Raw genomic sequence first — 16517 nt, 5'->3', positions numbered from 1 at the left:
TCAGCTCAATGGGTGCGTGTGGTGTGTCCATACGCACCCATTGGGCGCTGCTAATGCACTTGATGTCTATTTTTTTAATCATTTAGTGAGATCCACATTAGGAGACAAAAACTCACATCTTCTACAAAAAGCATTTGTCTTCTCTTTGCAATCCTCTCTCTTCCACATAGAATTAAAAGTTGCAAAAACATCCCCAAAAGCTCTAATAGGATTGCTCTAAGCTCTCATCTAGTTCATTGCAAACTATTATAGCAGTTAGTTTACATGACAACAGTTATGTCTATATACTCTATATATATACTCGAGTAAATGAATGTATTTAAAAATTTTATGTGTTTAATAAGACTTGTCACCATAATTACGTTGCATGGGAAGAATTTCATTCGAAGGGCTTGGCATATGACATGCTATGTGCATAATTGCATCTTCTATGCATTTTTATTTAACTTCATTCGATCGAGGACACAAAACCACCTAATGCCAGTTAGGGGAATGTTAAGTTGAGATATCATTTAATTTCTGTATGTACTCATTTTATTACCCATTTGAAAATTGCTTTAATTTAATAGTTAAGAGTAAATGTTCTTATCAAGTCCATAACACATTGCATTTGGGAAACTTGATTTTCGTTGCGTATACTTTTCAATTTTCATGTAAAGTGCTTATTAAACTGCAAAGTTATTTCCTCAAAAATTGGTCATGGTACACTATTAAACCAGACAACACGAGCTGATGTCACATTAACACGGTATTCTACAAAATTTTCTTTCATTTACAGGTTGCCTCAATTTCCGAGCTGATGATGATCACAACTGTTGCTCCAACCTAATCCTTTGTACGCGAACTATTCAGCATGCTGATTATCTGCTCTCCATCTGCAACATGGCCATTCGGATGCATTATTAAACTAAAACAAATAAGAGGTGACCACAAGAATCAGTATGTTTGCATTTTATAAGGTCGTGGTGTACCTTTATACGTAATGCAACAAGAGATCAGCTGAAGTATTTCTCAATCTACAACTTTGTCCCAGGTGAACATCCCCAAAAACATATCTGAATTATCTTAAATAGTTAACAACGACAACAATATCCCTTTTTTTTACCTTAAGCATTATTGTACAAAAATTATTATGTATTACCTGTATTCACAGTGCTCTGACCATGCACATCGAGCCTTTCCATAATCCCAGTAGCAGTCGGCATCTCTCAGAGGCCCCCGCTTTTCTGTTGCATAATATTTACAATTTCACAATGGGAAATTTTTTTAGGGTGGATGAGGAGAGATGGCAGGAAGTGGATGGAGAAGAGACCCACACACCTTTTGTGACAAATTGTGATTTCTTATCAGGTTGAGAATCATGCCACATTTCAAGCCACAGCTCCCGCATCAAAACCGGGGATCTAACAATATTTCTGTGATTTGCTGCACAAATAAGTTAAGAGTACGACAATTAGAGGACTGAAGAGGCTAAAGAATTGAAGAACTAAAGAGACCTGTTCATTAAAGGTTACTGATTTATTTCATTCTCTTTAAAAGGATATCTAAACAGCCCATGAAATGTCACGCTCATATTGTCTTCAATACTAAAGTGAAAACTAGAGAAGTTCACAGAAATTTATTCAAACACTGCAAGGAAATTAAATTACTTTTACCTTTATCAAGCTCCCAAACTGCTGTCCTCCTCCCAGGAAGACTTTCAGAATCTTCATAATAGGTTATGTACTTCACCTTTTTAGACCTTGTCATATTGGTAATGATATCTTCACCATGCTGATGTTCTACATTCATATGCATTTGTACATCTTTCCCATTATGCTCCGACTAAAATTATAAAGAGAGACATGGATACAACAGAAATAGTTATAGCTTCTGAAGCATCTCATGCTGAAACCACTGATAAACAATTGAAATGAAAGACACAATATATAGTCAAAGAAGTAAAACAGCTGAAGAAGCAGATACAGACTATTAAATTATGGCATTGCTAGAATGTCCCAAGGGCAATTGTTTAAGGAACATTACTCAATACAAAATCACATTACAGAGTATATTAGTTACAAATTCACGCCAGAAAGGTAGAAACACATGATTCACTAATTCACTCTTTCCCTATGCATTGTGTTCACAAAAATTTTGATTTTAGACTTTGCAATATTGACATTTTCCATAACCACTATAATAAAGGCAGCATTTAGCATTTGCATGAAAACAAATGGCATTACCAACTGGCATGCGAAAAGAAATTAAAAAGAAGATTCTATTGTTGGCTATTGTTGAAACCAGGGGAATATGAGGATTCTTGATATTGAAAGACCATGCAAGACTACCTGAGGAGCCCTTGTCACATTCACTCTTGGACCCAGCCAATTCTTGCACCAAGAGAGGGAATGATATGGTACCTACAAAATTTCCTCTCAACAAAAGTAATTCCTGGTGCATAGAGCATAACTAGGATTTTTTATAGTAGAGCAACAAGAATATGAGGTTTTTAATCTTACTGTCTCATCCCCACTAGCTGCACTAGGGTTCCCTTCAATCAGATTACCAGACCTAAAATAATCCCAAAATAAGTCCAGGTTATCCAGCATATAATGTTAAGTATAACATATTCAGGATATTCATTAAATCACTATCTGAGAAGAAAGTTACCTAGAATGTAGAGAACCCTCAGCCTCATATATCACATCTGTTATAATCCAATTATCAGGATAAGGCTTCCCACTTGGTGCAAAGTAATAGCCTACCTGTGTTGTCAGGAGAGAAGACAAATATATGATTCACCAAAACAGGGTTCAGCATGAATGTGTCACAAACTCTATAAGCCAACCTACATAGAGGTGAGTTACGATTACTGGACAAATGAAGCTCACATATTTAATTTTGAAACTAAAATAATTTGAATACAATTTTGAAATACTTCAACATCCAAAGACTATCAATTTTTCAGTTACATGCTTGTAAACTTATATCCGTTGTAAATATTACAGACTAGAAGTGTTGATAAGAGGTATAAATTACATGCTGAACTATATGAGTTGCTGCTAAATAAATTGAGATGATGTTGGTCAGATCAGTACGGCATCAATATATGAAACAAGATAGAGTGTGTTGATTCCATCAACAACATGAGCTATAAACATTTGTAAATGCACTTACTAACAACAGCGTGGGCAAGATTTAAGCTATAAACACTTTACTATCAGCATTAATTCAGAAATTTATTAAACAGATAGGCAACCACTTACTGCCAAATAGAGCAGAAGAAATACCTCAGTTTTTAACTCGATTCCATAAATGCAGAATATGTTCTTAAGAGGTGGTCTTTCCCATGGTGTTAAAGGATTTAGGACCGGATCGCGGTGATATGAACTGAAAATGCACAAAGAAATAAAGGGAGCTAAAAAATTAATCACATAATTTCAGCAAACATAATTTCAGCAACTTGAGACAAAGAATGGAAGCCACTTTTAAAAGGATGTTAATTCCATGTTGGTGTAACATACATTAAGTGGTGGGCACACAAAGAAATACAAGAAAACTTTTGGTAGGAATAACCAAAAAAAGGTTTGTCACTACTGAGTCTAGGTGGTCCACAGCCAATCACTTCCATGTCCAAGAATCAAGTACTGTTTGTTCTCCCATCCCCAAACAAAAATTTAATAGAACACTCTCTTTTCCAAGATCCAGCATCTCAAAGAAGAAGAAGAAGAAGAGAAGAGAAGAGGCTTCTTAACTTTCTGAGTTCTGGAAGGTGAACAAGGTTAAATTTGAAAGAAAAAAACAATGTTCTTTTTAGTACACAATATGAAAATATAGAATGATATAACACTGGAAACTCACTTTTTTAACATGTGTAAGAGCCTTTCGCTATCAGGATCATAATCTTCTATTGCTTTGAAAAATTTTCCATCTGCCACTTCACGAGCAGAAAAAGACAACACAGTTGGTAATCCACATTCCCTGCCAGATGAATTTGTTTGTGGAATTTCTGGAAATGATGGGTAAGCTTCATATCCTGCCAAGACATAAAAAGACCTATAAGAAGAGTCAAACATCAGAATTACATTATGCATGTAGAGTAAAAGTTGATACCTTTATTTACAGGAATTTCAATATTGACTATATTTGTTGGCCAACCAGAGTGGTTTACTTGAAACTCATGCTCATCACAATGGAATACATGATGACCTTTTCTGCTTCTGCCAGAAAAGTGCCTCGAGTATACAGTATCTGCTCTACAGTATTTTGAAAATGGCATCATCCACAATGAAGAGCCAAATGAATTGGACATCAATCGAGCCGTTCCCTGAAAACTTGTTATGATAAATTAGTAAAGACATTAAATAGAAGGGGCAGATATATATGGACTACTGGCCTCATGAAATAGAATGGGTCTGAGAATTTTCCAAGAAATCATTTCTCAAATCAAGTGGGTAGTGCAGAGAATTTCATGGTGGAGAGACTATATGACTTACTCAGTAAAATTTATGTTGAGTCTTGACAACCTTCAAAAATTTTAGTTATGCAATGAATTGAAGATGAGAACTCAAAAGGGGTATGCTTCCTTCACACTTATTGTCTTTCCACAGTCTCAAAATGTTCTAAAGGCAAAGTAAATGTTGCAAAAAAAAAAAACAAAAAACAAAAACAAAAAACAAAAACAAAACAAAAAAACAAAACAAAAAAAAAAAAACAAAACAAAACAAAAAACAAACAAAACAAAAACAAAAACAAAAGCCAATGCTGCAATTTTCAACTTCTTACTTGAGTCTGTATGAGTAAAGACACTTGTATATAAAAGTTTTACTCATTTATTCCTATAGAGTACAGTTGAAAATAAAGTCAAACCTCAGAGATGGGAAGACCAAATGTGACTCCAGAGAGTGTTGCTTTGACTGCCTCACTTGAACCAAGAAAAGGTGATCCTGAAACCAAAGGGAGGCATAAATTCCAGCCAAGTTGTAAGTTTATCCTTCAAACCTACATCAAAAGTTTAAACGAATCTCATGGCAATGTAAGGTCAACAGCATACCAACGGCAAAATAGGCATGAATATGGTTGTCCAGCCACTGATTGTACATTTTAGGGGCAACTTCTAGTTTTAGCCACTCCAAAAAGTATCTGAAAACGTTGTTACCTAATGAATGAGCAAAAACTATTGACGGTCCACCACGATGTTTAAGAGCAGTTTCAAAAGTCAGCCTGCAGGAAAGATAAAACAATTAAAACATCTAATTTACTTTCATAGATTAGAGTCAGTCAACAATAAAAGCATTTTCATAATATTAACAACGGTTTTCTAATATGAAAATAAAAGCAACTAAAATGCAAAATATTTTCTCAAGATTTAAATAAATAAATAAATCCTCTTTGGGGTTGATAGCATCATTTATCATTTACTATATTTACCCCTACACCAAATATGGAATTGCAAATACATGCTGATAAAGAAATGAACATACAATTTATGTGAATTGCACCCTTAATGAGTAAATCTGTCACAGGAAATTTGTTGGTATCGGCTAAAAACGAATTTCTGAGAAAGATTTCCTGTGAAGTACATGGTAACTCTCCTTTGCCTTTTTAAGAGACAGATGGGATACAAGGTAGAGAAAGAGGGAGATATGTACAGAAAAGGAAGGCCTCTTTCCCCTGAAGTTTCTATATCAGGATACCACGTGTTGCAAGGCATCTCCAAAAGAATAGAAGAATGGAAGAAAATGCAATTCCCTATGTCCATGACTGGATTTTGAAGCAGTTATTCACATTCAAGACAGATACTATACACCAATCACGCTCCCCCACTTTCACCATCCCAAAAAAAAAAATGATATCTCCACTTTCTATATGGAGGAAGAAATCTGTAACTTCATTCAAGTCATTTACATATTAAATGACAAATATGAAATCAGAGTTATGAAAAAAGATACAAAATAGTCACATTCAATGAGTATCTCTGAAAAAGGGTACAAACTTTAGTTTATGAAAGTAAAGGTCTCTCTCCTCAAGTTTTGAAGGTTGCAATCTCCAGTCATATGGAACTGCAATAATTGCATGAGCATCAACACCAAATTCAATGCACCACTTGACCCATTCTTTCCACACTGATGAAAGTGGACCTGAAGAAAATGGAATTATTATTCAAGTATAAAAAGAAAACCAAATAGTTCATAGTCACTTAACACCATTCCACTGGAGAAGAGATTTATTTCTTCAGTTTGACAATTGTGATGATACTTAGTTTACATTTTACAACAAGACAGTAAAGGGTAAACTGCATGGCACAATCTCTCTTTATACATGTGCGTTTATGAACGCCTGTTTACTTTGCCAAAACAAGTAATCAAGTAGTTTACAATTTAAGTTTTAACATATTGGATGCATTTTCAGTGAATAAGAAACAAGGACACGCAAATATACCAGTTATATAACCAGGATCAAGCTCGGCTATAGCAGAAAGTCCAGTGTCAGGACGAGACTTGCACTCTGGATGATCTGTTTGGTTGTAAGGATCTAACAACATGCATTTAAGCCAGCAATTCACAGCAGAAAGAAGCTGCAAAGAGTGATAACCAGTTATCATAATGCTTAATTGAGAAGAAACTTGAGACCTGAAGCACAATCCTAAATGTATAGTCATATACTTCGTATCACTTTATCATCATCCTACGTAAAGCAAATCTACCAGAATAGCATCATGATGGAACTTCACAAACATAAAATGCAGTAATTACTATAATTCGAAAAACACGATATATATATAGTGATATATCACTTTAGTTCATCAACCGCGACACTCGAACAGTGTCCGGAACTAAAATCAAACAAGCGCTAAAATTCTAAGCTCCACGAGCTGTAATTCACGAGAAAACGCAGAGAACAAAACGCAAGTGCAGCGATGAAATTACTTACTTTTGGCAAATACATATGCGCGATGTACTAAAAATAAATTAAAATAAGAAAACGAAACAGAGCGGAGAAATGTCAGTGACTAAATTGAATTAAATAATCGAGGAACACAGCAAGTAACACAAAACGAAATGCGCATTACTTTGGTGGTGTCGAGCCACACCAAATCGAGCGGATTGAAATCGAGAGGCGAATACGGACAGTCCAGTATTGACCAAGCTCTGAGCTGAGTTGACGCGAAGCCGGGGATGATGATTCCGGACAACTTCGAGCTTCCGAGCTCTTCTCCTCCGCTCGCCGTAGCTACAAGGAGGAACGCCACCGCCAGTCCGACGTATCCTCCTCTCATTGCGGAGGAATTGCTTCTCGGTTTTTGCACACGTAAAGAGTTAGCGTAGTCGTTGATGGCCGCCAGGTAGGTGTGGCGAAGGAAAAACTACTCCGTTTGGTCACTGGTGGAAAGTGGGGAGGCAATATAATTTGGGATTTTGGACAGAGGTGTTGAAATACCATAACTGCCCATCGTTTAACCGCTTATCGCATTTTGCGGACGCCCCAATAGTTGGTTCGGTAGCCTATGCCGTTTTCTTGTTTTCTTTTTCTTTTTCTTTTTCTTGCCCCTGTTTCTAATTTTCCCTTCTAGGCTTTCAAAAAAAGGGTGGAATACTTTGAATTTTTATTTTCCCGGTCAATGTTCTAGAGATTATAACATACAGTTGTGAACTAATGAGCTAACGTTGTTTTTTTGTTAATGGATCATAATTTACCTTATCATTCATTTTTAATATGTTGAATATCTTTTAATAGAGAAATTTTCCACGACGAATAGACAGAGAGTCCGTGCTCATGATTAGAGTAAAAGCTAACTGATTTGTTAAACAGTGAATAAAATAATAAATTGAGTTTTGAAAGGAGGTGAAAAGAGAATGTATGAATTTCTGAATATGTAATATGCTAAATATTCATTATTTGTTAGTATATAAAGTAATAAATTTTCAGTACCAAAAAAAGAAAAAAAAAACATATTGTGTACTAAATGTAAAAAGTCTATATTAAAAATAAATCTTATAGGTCAGTGACCCACCCTGCAATGTGGATCATGGTTCATGGTATAATGATTTTTACCCCTACATCAAAAATTATACTTAATAACGAATATACAACTTTATATAATTAATGTGTAAATTGCTAATACATAATAATGTTCTTTCTATTAGTGTGCACAATTTATTGATATGGTGTCTACTAGCGCTTTAAAAATTAAAATATGGAAATTATATATGGATTTTATGAACTAAAATCATTATCACGTACAAATTAGTGAAATTGTTAGCTTGGTAATCACTAATCACAAAGTTCTCAGTTTGTCTTATTGTGGAAGCGAATTATTGATTTTTTTAGCTTGAAGTGGTAATCAATAGGTAATAATATAATATATATTGGTGGTGTTTTGCTAGCTAAAAGCATGGCTATCAGTGAAGAATGGGCGGATTTTGGAACAACACCTTGCCTAGTTGGAAGAGAGAGAGGGTAGGAGAGAGAGTGGAGAGATGCTTCAGTTAATACCACATATTGGAACAGTGAAAGGTGTTCCGGAAACCGAAGAAAGAGATGCGCTGTGCGCGTACAACGTGCACTGCATGCGCCAGCTGGGCGCGTCAGGCGCGCCTGACAGATTATTATTATCATTATTATTATTATTATTATTTTGTTTTCTAAATTTAATTTGTTTTATTTTTTCATTCGCATCTCACTTTCTATTTCCTAATCACACTTACAAAAACTCTTCAATAACCGTGAAAAAATTTCATTGATAAGGATGTTCTAAGATTATAAGGTGGATTCTTCCCATGTACACCATCGGGTAGTGACTGTATTTTTATCATCACCCAATAAAAATTATATCATGTATGATGTATCATAATTTAATTGATAGAAAATTAAAATAATTAATAGTTCAAGACTCATTCTTTTTATGATTAAATAAGAACATGTTATTGCGTGGTTAGCTACTCTAATGATAAGGTGGAAGTTGGACTTCTACCAACAACATATTAGGTTCTTGGACTACTTAAATTGAAAATTGAGCTTCCCAAAAGTACAAATATGAAAATGAATCTCTTATAATGCTACTTAAACAACTGTTGATATACTAGATGAAGTAGTATAGGACCGAGTATTACTCGAATATATATATCAATATAGTAATTCTGGCTATGACATATGTAAAACTCATCTTGGACGACGAATATGACAATGAAAAAGTCCCTCTTATGAACTATGATATGCAATTCAAGTCAATTGATAGGTTACTCTCTAAAAAGCTGGAAGTCAAAATTTTCACCGAGCTAAGATCAAATGTGTATTTTCGGGCGGGAATATTTTCAACGGTCAAGAAGTATGGAAGCTAATATCCAGATGATGTGCAAAACTTTTTCACCAGAGTTAGTGTAGTTTATGTTTGGCCAGATTATTAATGACTTTAAAGAAACTTTTAAGTCCCGTTGAGAACATCGACTTTCAATTTATGAAACAATTTATGTGTCAGACACTTCTAATGGTGTACTCTTCCATCTTGTTGTATACGCTTCTATTGAATTAGCTCTTTCAAAAAAAAAAAAAAACCATATTCACATAGGGCAGTTGACAGTTGCCAAACGTCACCGTATAGTGTACTCCGCGATACAGGGGGGAGAGCAGTCGCGTAAGAAGCCAAAAGAGCGCCAACAAAAATCCTTCCCGCGTTGATCTCGACGAAGAAACCAATGCTGATCAATCGCAAGCAACGCGACGAAGCAATGGAAGAAGAAGACGACAAGGAAGCCGTATTAATTCCAGTTCAGGAGTCTCAAGTTTCAGTCCTATCCTCCCAAGCGGTGTTCTTCGAAGTTTCCGACTTTGTTGCTTATGGACATGGAGGATGCACCTCCTTCAACGTCAAGAAGGTTCCGATTCCGGGACCACAGCGAAGAAGTAAAGGCCGTAGATGACTTCAACGGCGACGGCCACACCACAACCGACTTTTCATCTGTTTCCAGTGACCTCGACGATGATACCGAGCTCGAGTCAATGAGTGCTCAGGTGCAAACTTCCCTATCTTGCTACCGTTAACTCGGAATTCATCTATTAATCAATATCAGATCAAATTCTCATTAATAAACTTGAAATTTCATGATTAACCAATAGCTCAGAATTCTGCTATTAAAAATGAAAATCTGTCCAGCAAGGGCTTGAATTGTAAAATTTATATTGTTCAACGGTGGAGTATTTAAGTCTTATGCTATTAAAAATGAAAATCTGTCCAGCAAGGGCTTGAATTGTAGAATTTATATCGTTCAACGGTGGAGTATTTAAGTTTTATGTGTTGTTTATTGATCTGAAATGTGTTTCATGGCTAGCTGTTTAAGATATTTGTTGAACCTCTTTCTCGTAGGGCATTAGACATCTTTGTTCAGAACTCCTCGAGCTGAAAATGGAGTCGGAGGAAGAGTTTCAAAATATTGTGTTGGCTAATTATTCCTCATTTATTGGGTAAGTAAGTGCATGTTTCGTGATCTAGCTGACTAATATTATTTGAATATGCATGTACTTGCTGCTTGGATGTCGAACTAATATGCATGATTTTGCTTGTAGAATATTTGAAGGGGCAAAAAATTTGGAACATGACGTAAAGCAACTGAAATACCAGGTTTCAACACAAAAGAGGCTCATAGAGGATCTTACAAATGGCATTTTAAATAAGGCTTTTGAACAGGAGAAGATAGAGCCAGTGCTTGATGAATCTTTGCATGCTCAAACATCTATAATGACCATTTTAGGTGCTCATACTGAAGATTGTTGTGATATTGTGGATAATCTTCTTGCAGAGCACAGATTGGATGAAGCCATCTTTTATCTGGAGAGGGAAGCTAACTCTGATGAAAGTAGGCAGTTGCTTCAAGGTTATTCACCAGATAAGTTGGTGTCTTATAATTCTGCAATATCAGAGAAAAGATCTGCAATTGTGGATCAACTAGTCTCAGTGGCTAACAACCCTCGAGTTTCTCCTCCAGAATTGCAAAAAGCACTGGTTGGCCTTTGCAGACTTGGTGAAGATCATCTTGCTACTCAATTACTGCTCAATTATTACCATTTACGTATAGCATCTAGAATAAATGATTTGCACTCCTCAAAGGTATTTCTTCATGGGGTATATATTCAGGAAGTTGGAAAGTTTGTATTTTCTATGATCTCTCAAGCAGTGAGAAGTTATGTTGCATTACATGGAGGAACCTCTCCTTATGCTTCAGAATTACTTCAATGGGCTGATGAAGAAACTGAGGTTTTTGCCAATTGCTTCAGCATATATGTTAAGTCTCTAGTTGAATTAAGTAGTGGACTGCCAATAGTTATAGAGGCCATGCAAATCACAATGTCTTATTGTTCTTTATTAGAGAGTCAAGGGTTGGTCTTGCACTCTAATTTGATAAAGCATATTACTCCTTGTATAGAACAGGTGTTGGAGGTCCATATACAACATTTTAAGAAAGTAATCGGTATTTTTACCTCATCTGATACATGGTTTCTTGGAAGATATCTGGTGTCAGGAATGTTAAATCAAGATACTTCTTCCACAATCAAAGGCCAACAATCAGAGTATTGTCCACTCACAAACAGTGCTAGGAAATTTATCACACTGTTTCAGGTTGGCTTTGTCTCTATTTCGCTGTTAGGCTTTATCTTTAATTCTTTATAGATATATGGTAGAGTATTAAATTGTGATTATTATGTCAGTAATATGGTAAACCAGATGTTCTTTATATGAAGTTGATTTGAGCTTTCTCATCTCAGCTCTATATGCTACCCCCATCCCACTTGAGCCAACTGGGAAAAGGCTTTTAGCTGCTGGTTTTGCTGAACCTTAATTAGTCTTTTTGTAAACTTATAGGTTGATGCCACTTCTTATTGAATGGACATGATGAAAGAAACTGATGACTTTCCTTTTTTTAGGCCATATTAGAGGAAGTATCTCCCTTAATTGCTCTTCATGTAGAAGGGTCAATTATCAGTGGCCTTAAAGACCTTTTCAGCACGTATATTCTTTTTATTGAAAGAGCCCTGATCAGTGGCACAGAGGCTGAAGAAGGTGATTTAAGAATCAATGTAGCAGAATCACTGGTACAAAAACTTTCCCTTGTTGCCAACTTGTCAACGCTGGAGCAAATTCTCTCCAACATGATCCAAAGTGTCTTCATTGGCTTCAATCACTTAAAGTTTGAAATTGATAGTTATGTTTTGTTCATTCATGACACTTGTGCCCAGATAAGATCTAATTTTTTCAAGCAATTTGTTCTTAAATACTCACCTTCTGAAGGTGAATGGGGCAACATTCCAGCATGTTGCACTGGTGGACAGGAGGATTCAAACATACATGACCCAGAGCCATCCATTTCTTACCAGGTATGGGCCACATTTCTTAACACTGCACAAAATCATATGAAACAAGTATATATTTGGTGTTTCTCTTGTTGTGCAATTAATTAGCTGCAGAAGTTGTGGTAAGTTGAACAATTGTTTTTGGGTCATGGCATACAGTAATATTTGTTATCCATATCTATGAACAAAACTTATGTCGTAGTGGAAATGATTTTTCAGGAATTCTACCTGGAACTAAGGAGACTTAAGAAACATGCTGAAGATCATTTCATAGATTTGGATTGGTTAACAGATATACTCAAGGAGCTGATGGAGGCTATATTCTTGTGGATTTCAAGAGAAGAAATATGGGAAATTAGTAAAGAGCACTTGTCAGATCAAAATTGTGGCAATTTTACACAGGTATTTTTTGTTTGAGAATATACTTGTTTTACTAAGAATTTTTAAATTGTAACTAGTACTGCTCTCAATGATATGCCAGCTTGAACAACTACTTTTTACCAAATTTTGGAATCTCCCCCTTCTGTCATTGTAAAAGAATTTTATACTAAAATTTACTCTGAATTTGGCATCCCTGTCCAAATTTTGAAGTTGAACTTAACTACAAACAAAAAAATTCAGACTTTTCGCTGGGCTATATATCTGTAAAGATCTAAAAAATCAAGTGGCAGCATGCTGATTGAGAATGAGCTAAGTAGCTTAGATTAGATGCGATGAGCAGCTAACAAATGAGATATTGGTTAATTGGCAATGAGGACTGCAATCCAATGCCACAATTAGTTATTTTCTATTTCTCATAATGAGCAGCCACCAGTTTCTCAATTGAACAGCATTGCAGCAATCTTCCATGTTGGGCTCACAAGATATAATTTGGTATTATTATTGTTTCATGTCCTTAACAGTTGAAGCTCGACCTACATTTTCTGGTGGAAATTGTTCGATGGGGTGGATGGTTTTCTGATAACACTATGAAAGCATACTCGGATATTGTTTCTCGTATGGAGTCAGCCTTAGTGTCTGCTGGGTTGAATTCCAAGTGGTATACGGAGTAACCCTTTGTGTCTTTAAATTTGAACCAAACACACATGCCTAGATTTCATACTGCTAAAACTTTTCTTCCATCCATGCAGTAACATTAGTGATGATGAATGGGCAACCAATGCTGCTATCAGAACACTACAGAGGCTACAAGAATCCGATGAAAATGAAGCTGTAACTAAAGTACCTGCAGGGGAGCTTGAGCTTGATGCAGATTTAACTGGACCCAATTTAAGGGACATCAATGGCTCATCTGAGGTCAGTGATATTGCAACCTCCCCAAAGGATGCTGCCTATATTGCAACTTCCCCAAAGGATGCTGCTGACTATATTGCAAATTTGGAGACCAATGAAGGAGATACGCTGGATGCATTGATGCAACAGTTGTAACTTCACAGTCTTAAAGATAAGGCGATAAGCTCAGCCATACAACTATAAAGACATCAATACAACAGGCAGGCTGACATATGTCAAAGAATTCTCTTCTTAATCAGTAACAGACATTTCCCCCCGCTTAAATATGTCAAAGAATTCTCTTCTTTCATGCATTCTCTAACTTTCACCTTGTATTCTCACGGCGCCTTACATAACGTGTCCGGTCATTATACCTAGGTCTATCTTGTGCTCTCTGTGGTACTGGCTCCACCCTCTTCTGTTTTTCAGGTGACCTTTGCATGATTTCTCCGTTAACAAACAGCTCAGCTGGAAAACGTTTCCAAATATATTCAGCAATGAGGATGTTCCAAATCTACCAGTTCCAAATTGCAGGTGATAAACTACAAACAAGCCTAAAGAGTAAAAGGTATTAGGTATATACCTCCATAGTCCTTGTTCTCAGGGTCAACATAAGAATCTGGAAGAACAAAGAGAACTCCAGGCAACCCTGTATAGATTCCAAATCACCAAAATTTAAAACCAATCAGTTGCAGGATACTACATTGGCAACGGAGTAAACTAAGCCAAAACCCAAATATACCTTCCAGTTTAGTGGATGTCTCTTCATCAATTTCACATCCAAATCCAAAGTACCTCTCACAGGAGACATTGTATATCTTCTTCTTAGCCTCTTCTTCACTTCATTTCACACAATAATTTAGCAAATAAGATTCCTAATTGAGTAATTGCAGCTTAAAGCCTTAAAATAACGATAAACATGAAACATTGAAACTTTACTGATGATTAGTTACTAATACCATCCAACAACTTTAGCTAGGGTTTGAATGTAACAATCAATCATTTGCTGTTTGGTAGCGTTTTCTCCTCCAGGCTTATCCATCACTATAAGCCAGTGCTCGTAGTCGCAGCCGGGAAAAAGAGGACCTATATCGGCGGGAGGGCGGTCGCCGGAGTTAGGCCTGGAATTGAGGGGCGAGTAGGCGGAACGGCTAGCCCTGCAGCTAATCGGAGCCAACCGAGCACCGCCGCGAGCGACGGCCCGGAGAGACTGAGCATGAATGGATCCAGAGACATTACTGGTGAGTATAGATAGACCAGTTGAGAAAATCCGTTTATGAAAAATTCCTGTAGAAGTGGTCGGTCGACTTGTAATTAGTGAACCGGTGACAGTTACAGCTGACGCGCCGGCCATGGTTAAGGTTCGCCGGAGAGTAAGTGAGAAATGGAGACCGGCAAGAAGGAGGGTTTTAGACACTTTCACTGTGAGGTTTAAGATAATGTGGGCCGGGTTTGGCCCAATTCTTAAACTGCATTGTGGGCCTATCCTTATGTCTCTGGTAATTTACTATACAGAATTTTACAACAGAATACACAAAAATTTATAACATAAGACACAATTACTAATTTGTTTGCATAATTCATATTTTTAAGGTACAAATTTTATAACACAAGACACAAATTTACAGCATAAGACACATACACATGCACCAGGATCCAATGTACTGTGAACCCTGGTCCATAATATAAGAATTGTATTTCTCTGGCGAAATTTAGTACGGAGTATTTATTAAATTTTGCAAAATTTTGAAATTTTTTTTAAATAAAGAATATTGCCAACTTATTTCTAAATGGAAGATATATAATTATAATAAGTTATGAGTACCCTAATGGGCACTAGTACCCAGTAGAACGGGAGTAGGTTTTGAAAAGGTCAATCCATTGTTGGTCAGGGTGCAAGTGGGTGAAGAAAATATAAATCGGGACAGGTGAAGATGTTGCCTCCCGGACTCACCTCCAATACATTGCAATCTCTAATCATAGTTTAAACTTTGAAGCTCCAATGAAAGCCATGAAGGAGAGATTCAAACAAATCGCAACACTATGTCATTTGACATGCCACTTATATTTTCACGTTAGGCATAATTATGTAAGGTGTATCAACCTAGATTATTCACCTAATCAGTGAATAGATAGTTCTCACGAGAAGTCAAACTTAAAATTTTATGGTCGTTATGATTATCAAATTAAACCAACTATACAACCGATTTGACTGAGGACTAGAGTTGGTCTAGATGTAATACGTTTTATAATACCGTTATATCTAAATACTTTTTCAAATGTGAGATACTTCAACATTAAAAAATGAGAATAATTCATTTTTCAAATCAAAGTAGATAGGGTGCAACTTGTAAAGACAATATATAACCGAAGAATAATTTTTCATATGTTTGCCATGTTCAATTTGACGATGTGTGCTTTACATTTTTTTTCTCCTTTTTTTTTTTTAATAACCTTTGACTTTTTTCCTATTTTTTTTGTTGAAAAATAACCTTTGACTTATATATATAGAAATGTTCAAATATTAAAATATAACTTTGTATACTGTAATCTTAAAACTCTAAGTAATATATATAGTTATTGCGGTTTAAGGATAGATAGGTAATATTAAATAAAGTCTATATCTATAGAAAGTGTCCTCATGGACCTCATTTGGTATGAAAATCTGAATCAATATTAAATTATATAAAGTCAATGTCATATATATTTTGTAAAGCTCTGAGATAGATATGTCAAAAAAGAGTTGGTATACGTATATATCCTTGAACCACATGCTTACTTTCTTCTCAGCATGCAAGATTCAACCCTGTCAAAAACTAGGTTCAACAGTTTCACACCTTTAGTCCATGCCCTCCATGCACACCCAACCCATCAAACTAATTTCTAGACCTCATAAACTCATTTCAAAGTTCATGAAA

The 16517-nt window shown here is 35.9% G+C and overlaps 3 protein-coding genes across 4 annotated transcripts; 1 reads left to right on the top strand and 2 right to left on the bottom strand.

Annotated features, from left to right (window-relative positions):
* Positions 1 to 623: 623 nt before the first annotated feature.
* On the bottom strand, positions 624 to 7569 carry LOC116004147 (phospholipid--sterol O-acyltransferase). The gene is made up of 16 exons (XM_031244076.1): positions 7055 to 7569; positions 6424 to 6559; positions 5978 to 6122; positions 5036 to 5205; positions 4852 to 4928; positions 4096 to 4309; positions 3844 to 4018; positions 3273 to 3372; positions 2653 to 2747; positions 2502 to 2553; positions 2331 to 2402; positions 1656 to 1824; positions 1321 to 1425; positions 1142 to 1226; positions 972 to 1055; positions 624 to 875 (listed from the first exon to the last, which is right to left on the bottom strand). Exons 1-15 carry the CDS (start codon positions 7259 to 7261, stop codon positions 974 to 976), a joined length of 1884 nt encoding a protein of 627 aa, XP_031099936.1. The 5' UTR covers positions 7262 to 7569; the 3' UTR covers positions 624 to 875; positions 972 to 973.
* A 2038-nt stretch (positions 7570 to 9607) lies between these two features.
* LOC116005002 (exocyst complex component EXO84B-like) lies at positions 9608 to 13994 on the top strand. Of its 2 annotated transcripts, XM_031245215.1 has the most exons (7): positions 9610 to 9993; positions 10346 to 10443; positions 10546 to 11596; positions 11902 to 12351; positions 12547 to 12729; positions 13230 to 13366; positions 13458 to 13994. In XM_031245215.1, exons 1-7 carry the CDS (start codon positions 9820 to 9822, stop codon positions 13753 to 13755), a joined length of 2391 nt encoding a protein of 796 aa, XP_031101075.1. In that variant the 5' UTR covers positions 9610 to 9819; the 3' UTR covers positions 13756 to 13994. The 2 variants fall into 2 exon arrangements, with proteins under 2 accessions (XP_031101076.1, XP_031101075.1); XM_031245216.1 differs by lacking the exon at positions 13230 to 13366 and having other exon boundaries at positions 9608 to 9993; positions 13458 to 13577.
* On the bottom strand, positions 13742 to 14997 carry LOC116005003 (multiple organellar RNA editing factor 2, chloroplastic-like). The gene is made up of 4 exons (XM_031245217.1): positions 14559 to 14997; positions 14342 to 14439; positions 14183 to 14248; positions 13742 to 14067 (listed from the first exon to the last, which is right to left on the bottom strand). The coding sequence occupies exons 1-4, from the start codon at positions 14951 to 14953 to the stop codon at positions 13925 to 13927; spliced, it is 702 nt and encodes a 233-aa protein (XP_031101077.1). The 5' UTR covers positions 14954 to 14997; the 3' UTR covers positions 13742 to 13924.
* Positions 14998 to 16517: the final 1520 nt, after the last annotated feature.

Source organism: Ipomoea triloba, chromosome 14, assembly GCF_003576645.1.
Source record: "Ipomoea triloba cultivar NCNSP0323 chromosome 14, ASM357664v1".
NCBI classification, from domain to species: domain Eukaryota; kingdom Viridiplantae; phylum Streptophyta; class Magnoliopsida; order Solanales; family Convolvulaceae; genus Ipomoea; species Ipomoea triloba.
Note: the sequence above shows the minus strand (reverse complement) of the source record. Positions and strands in the feature narration are given on the sequence as shown.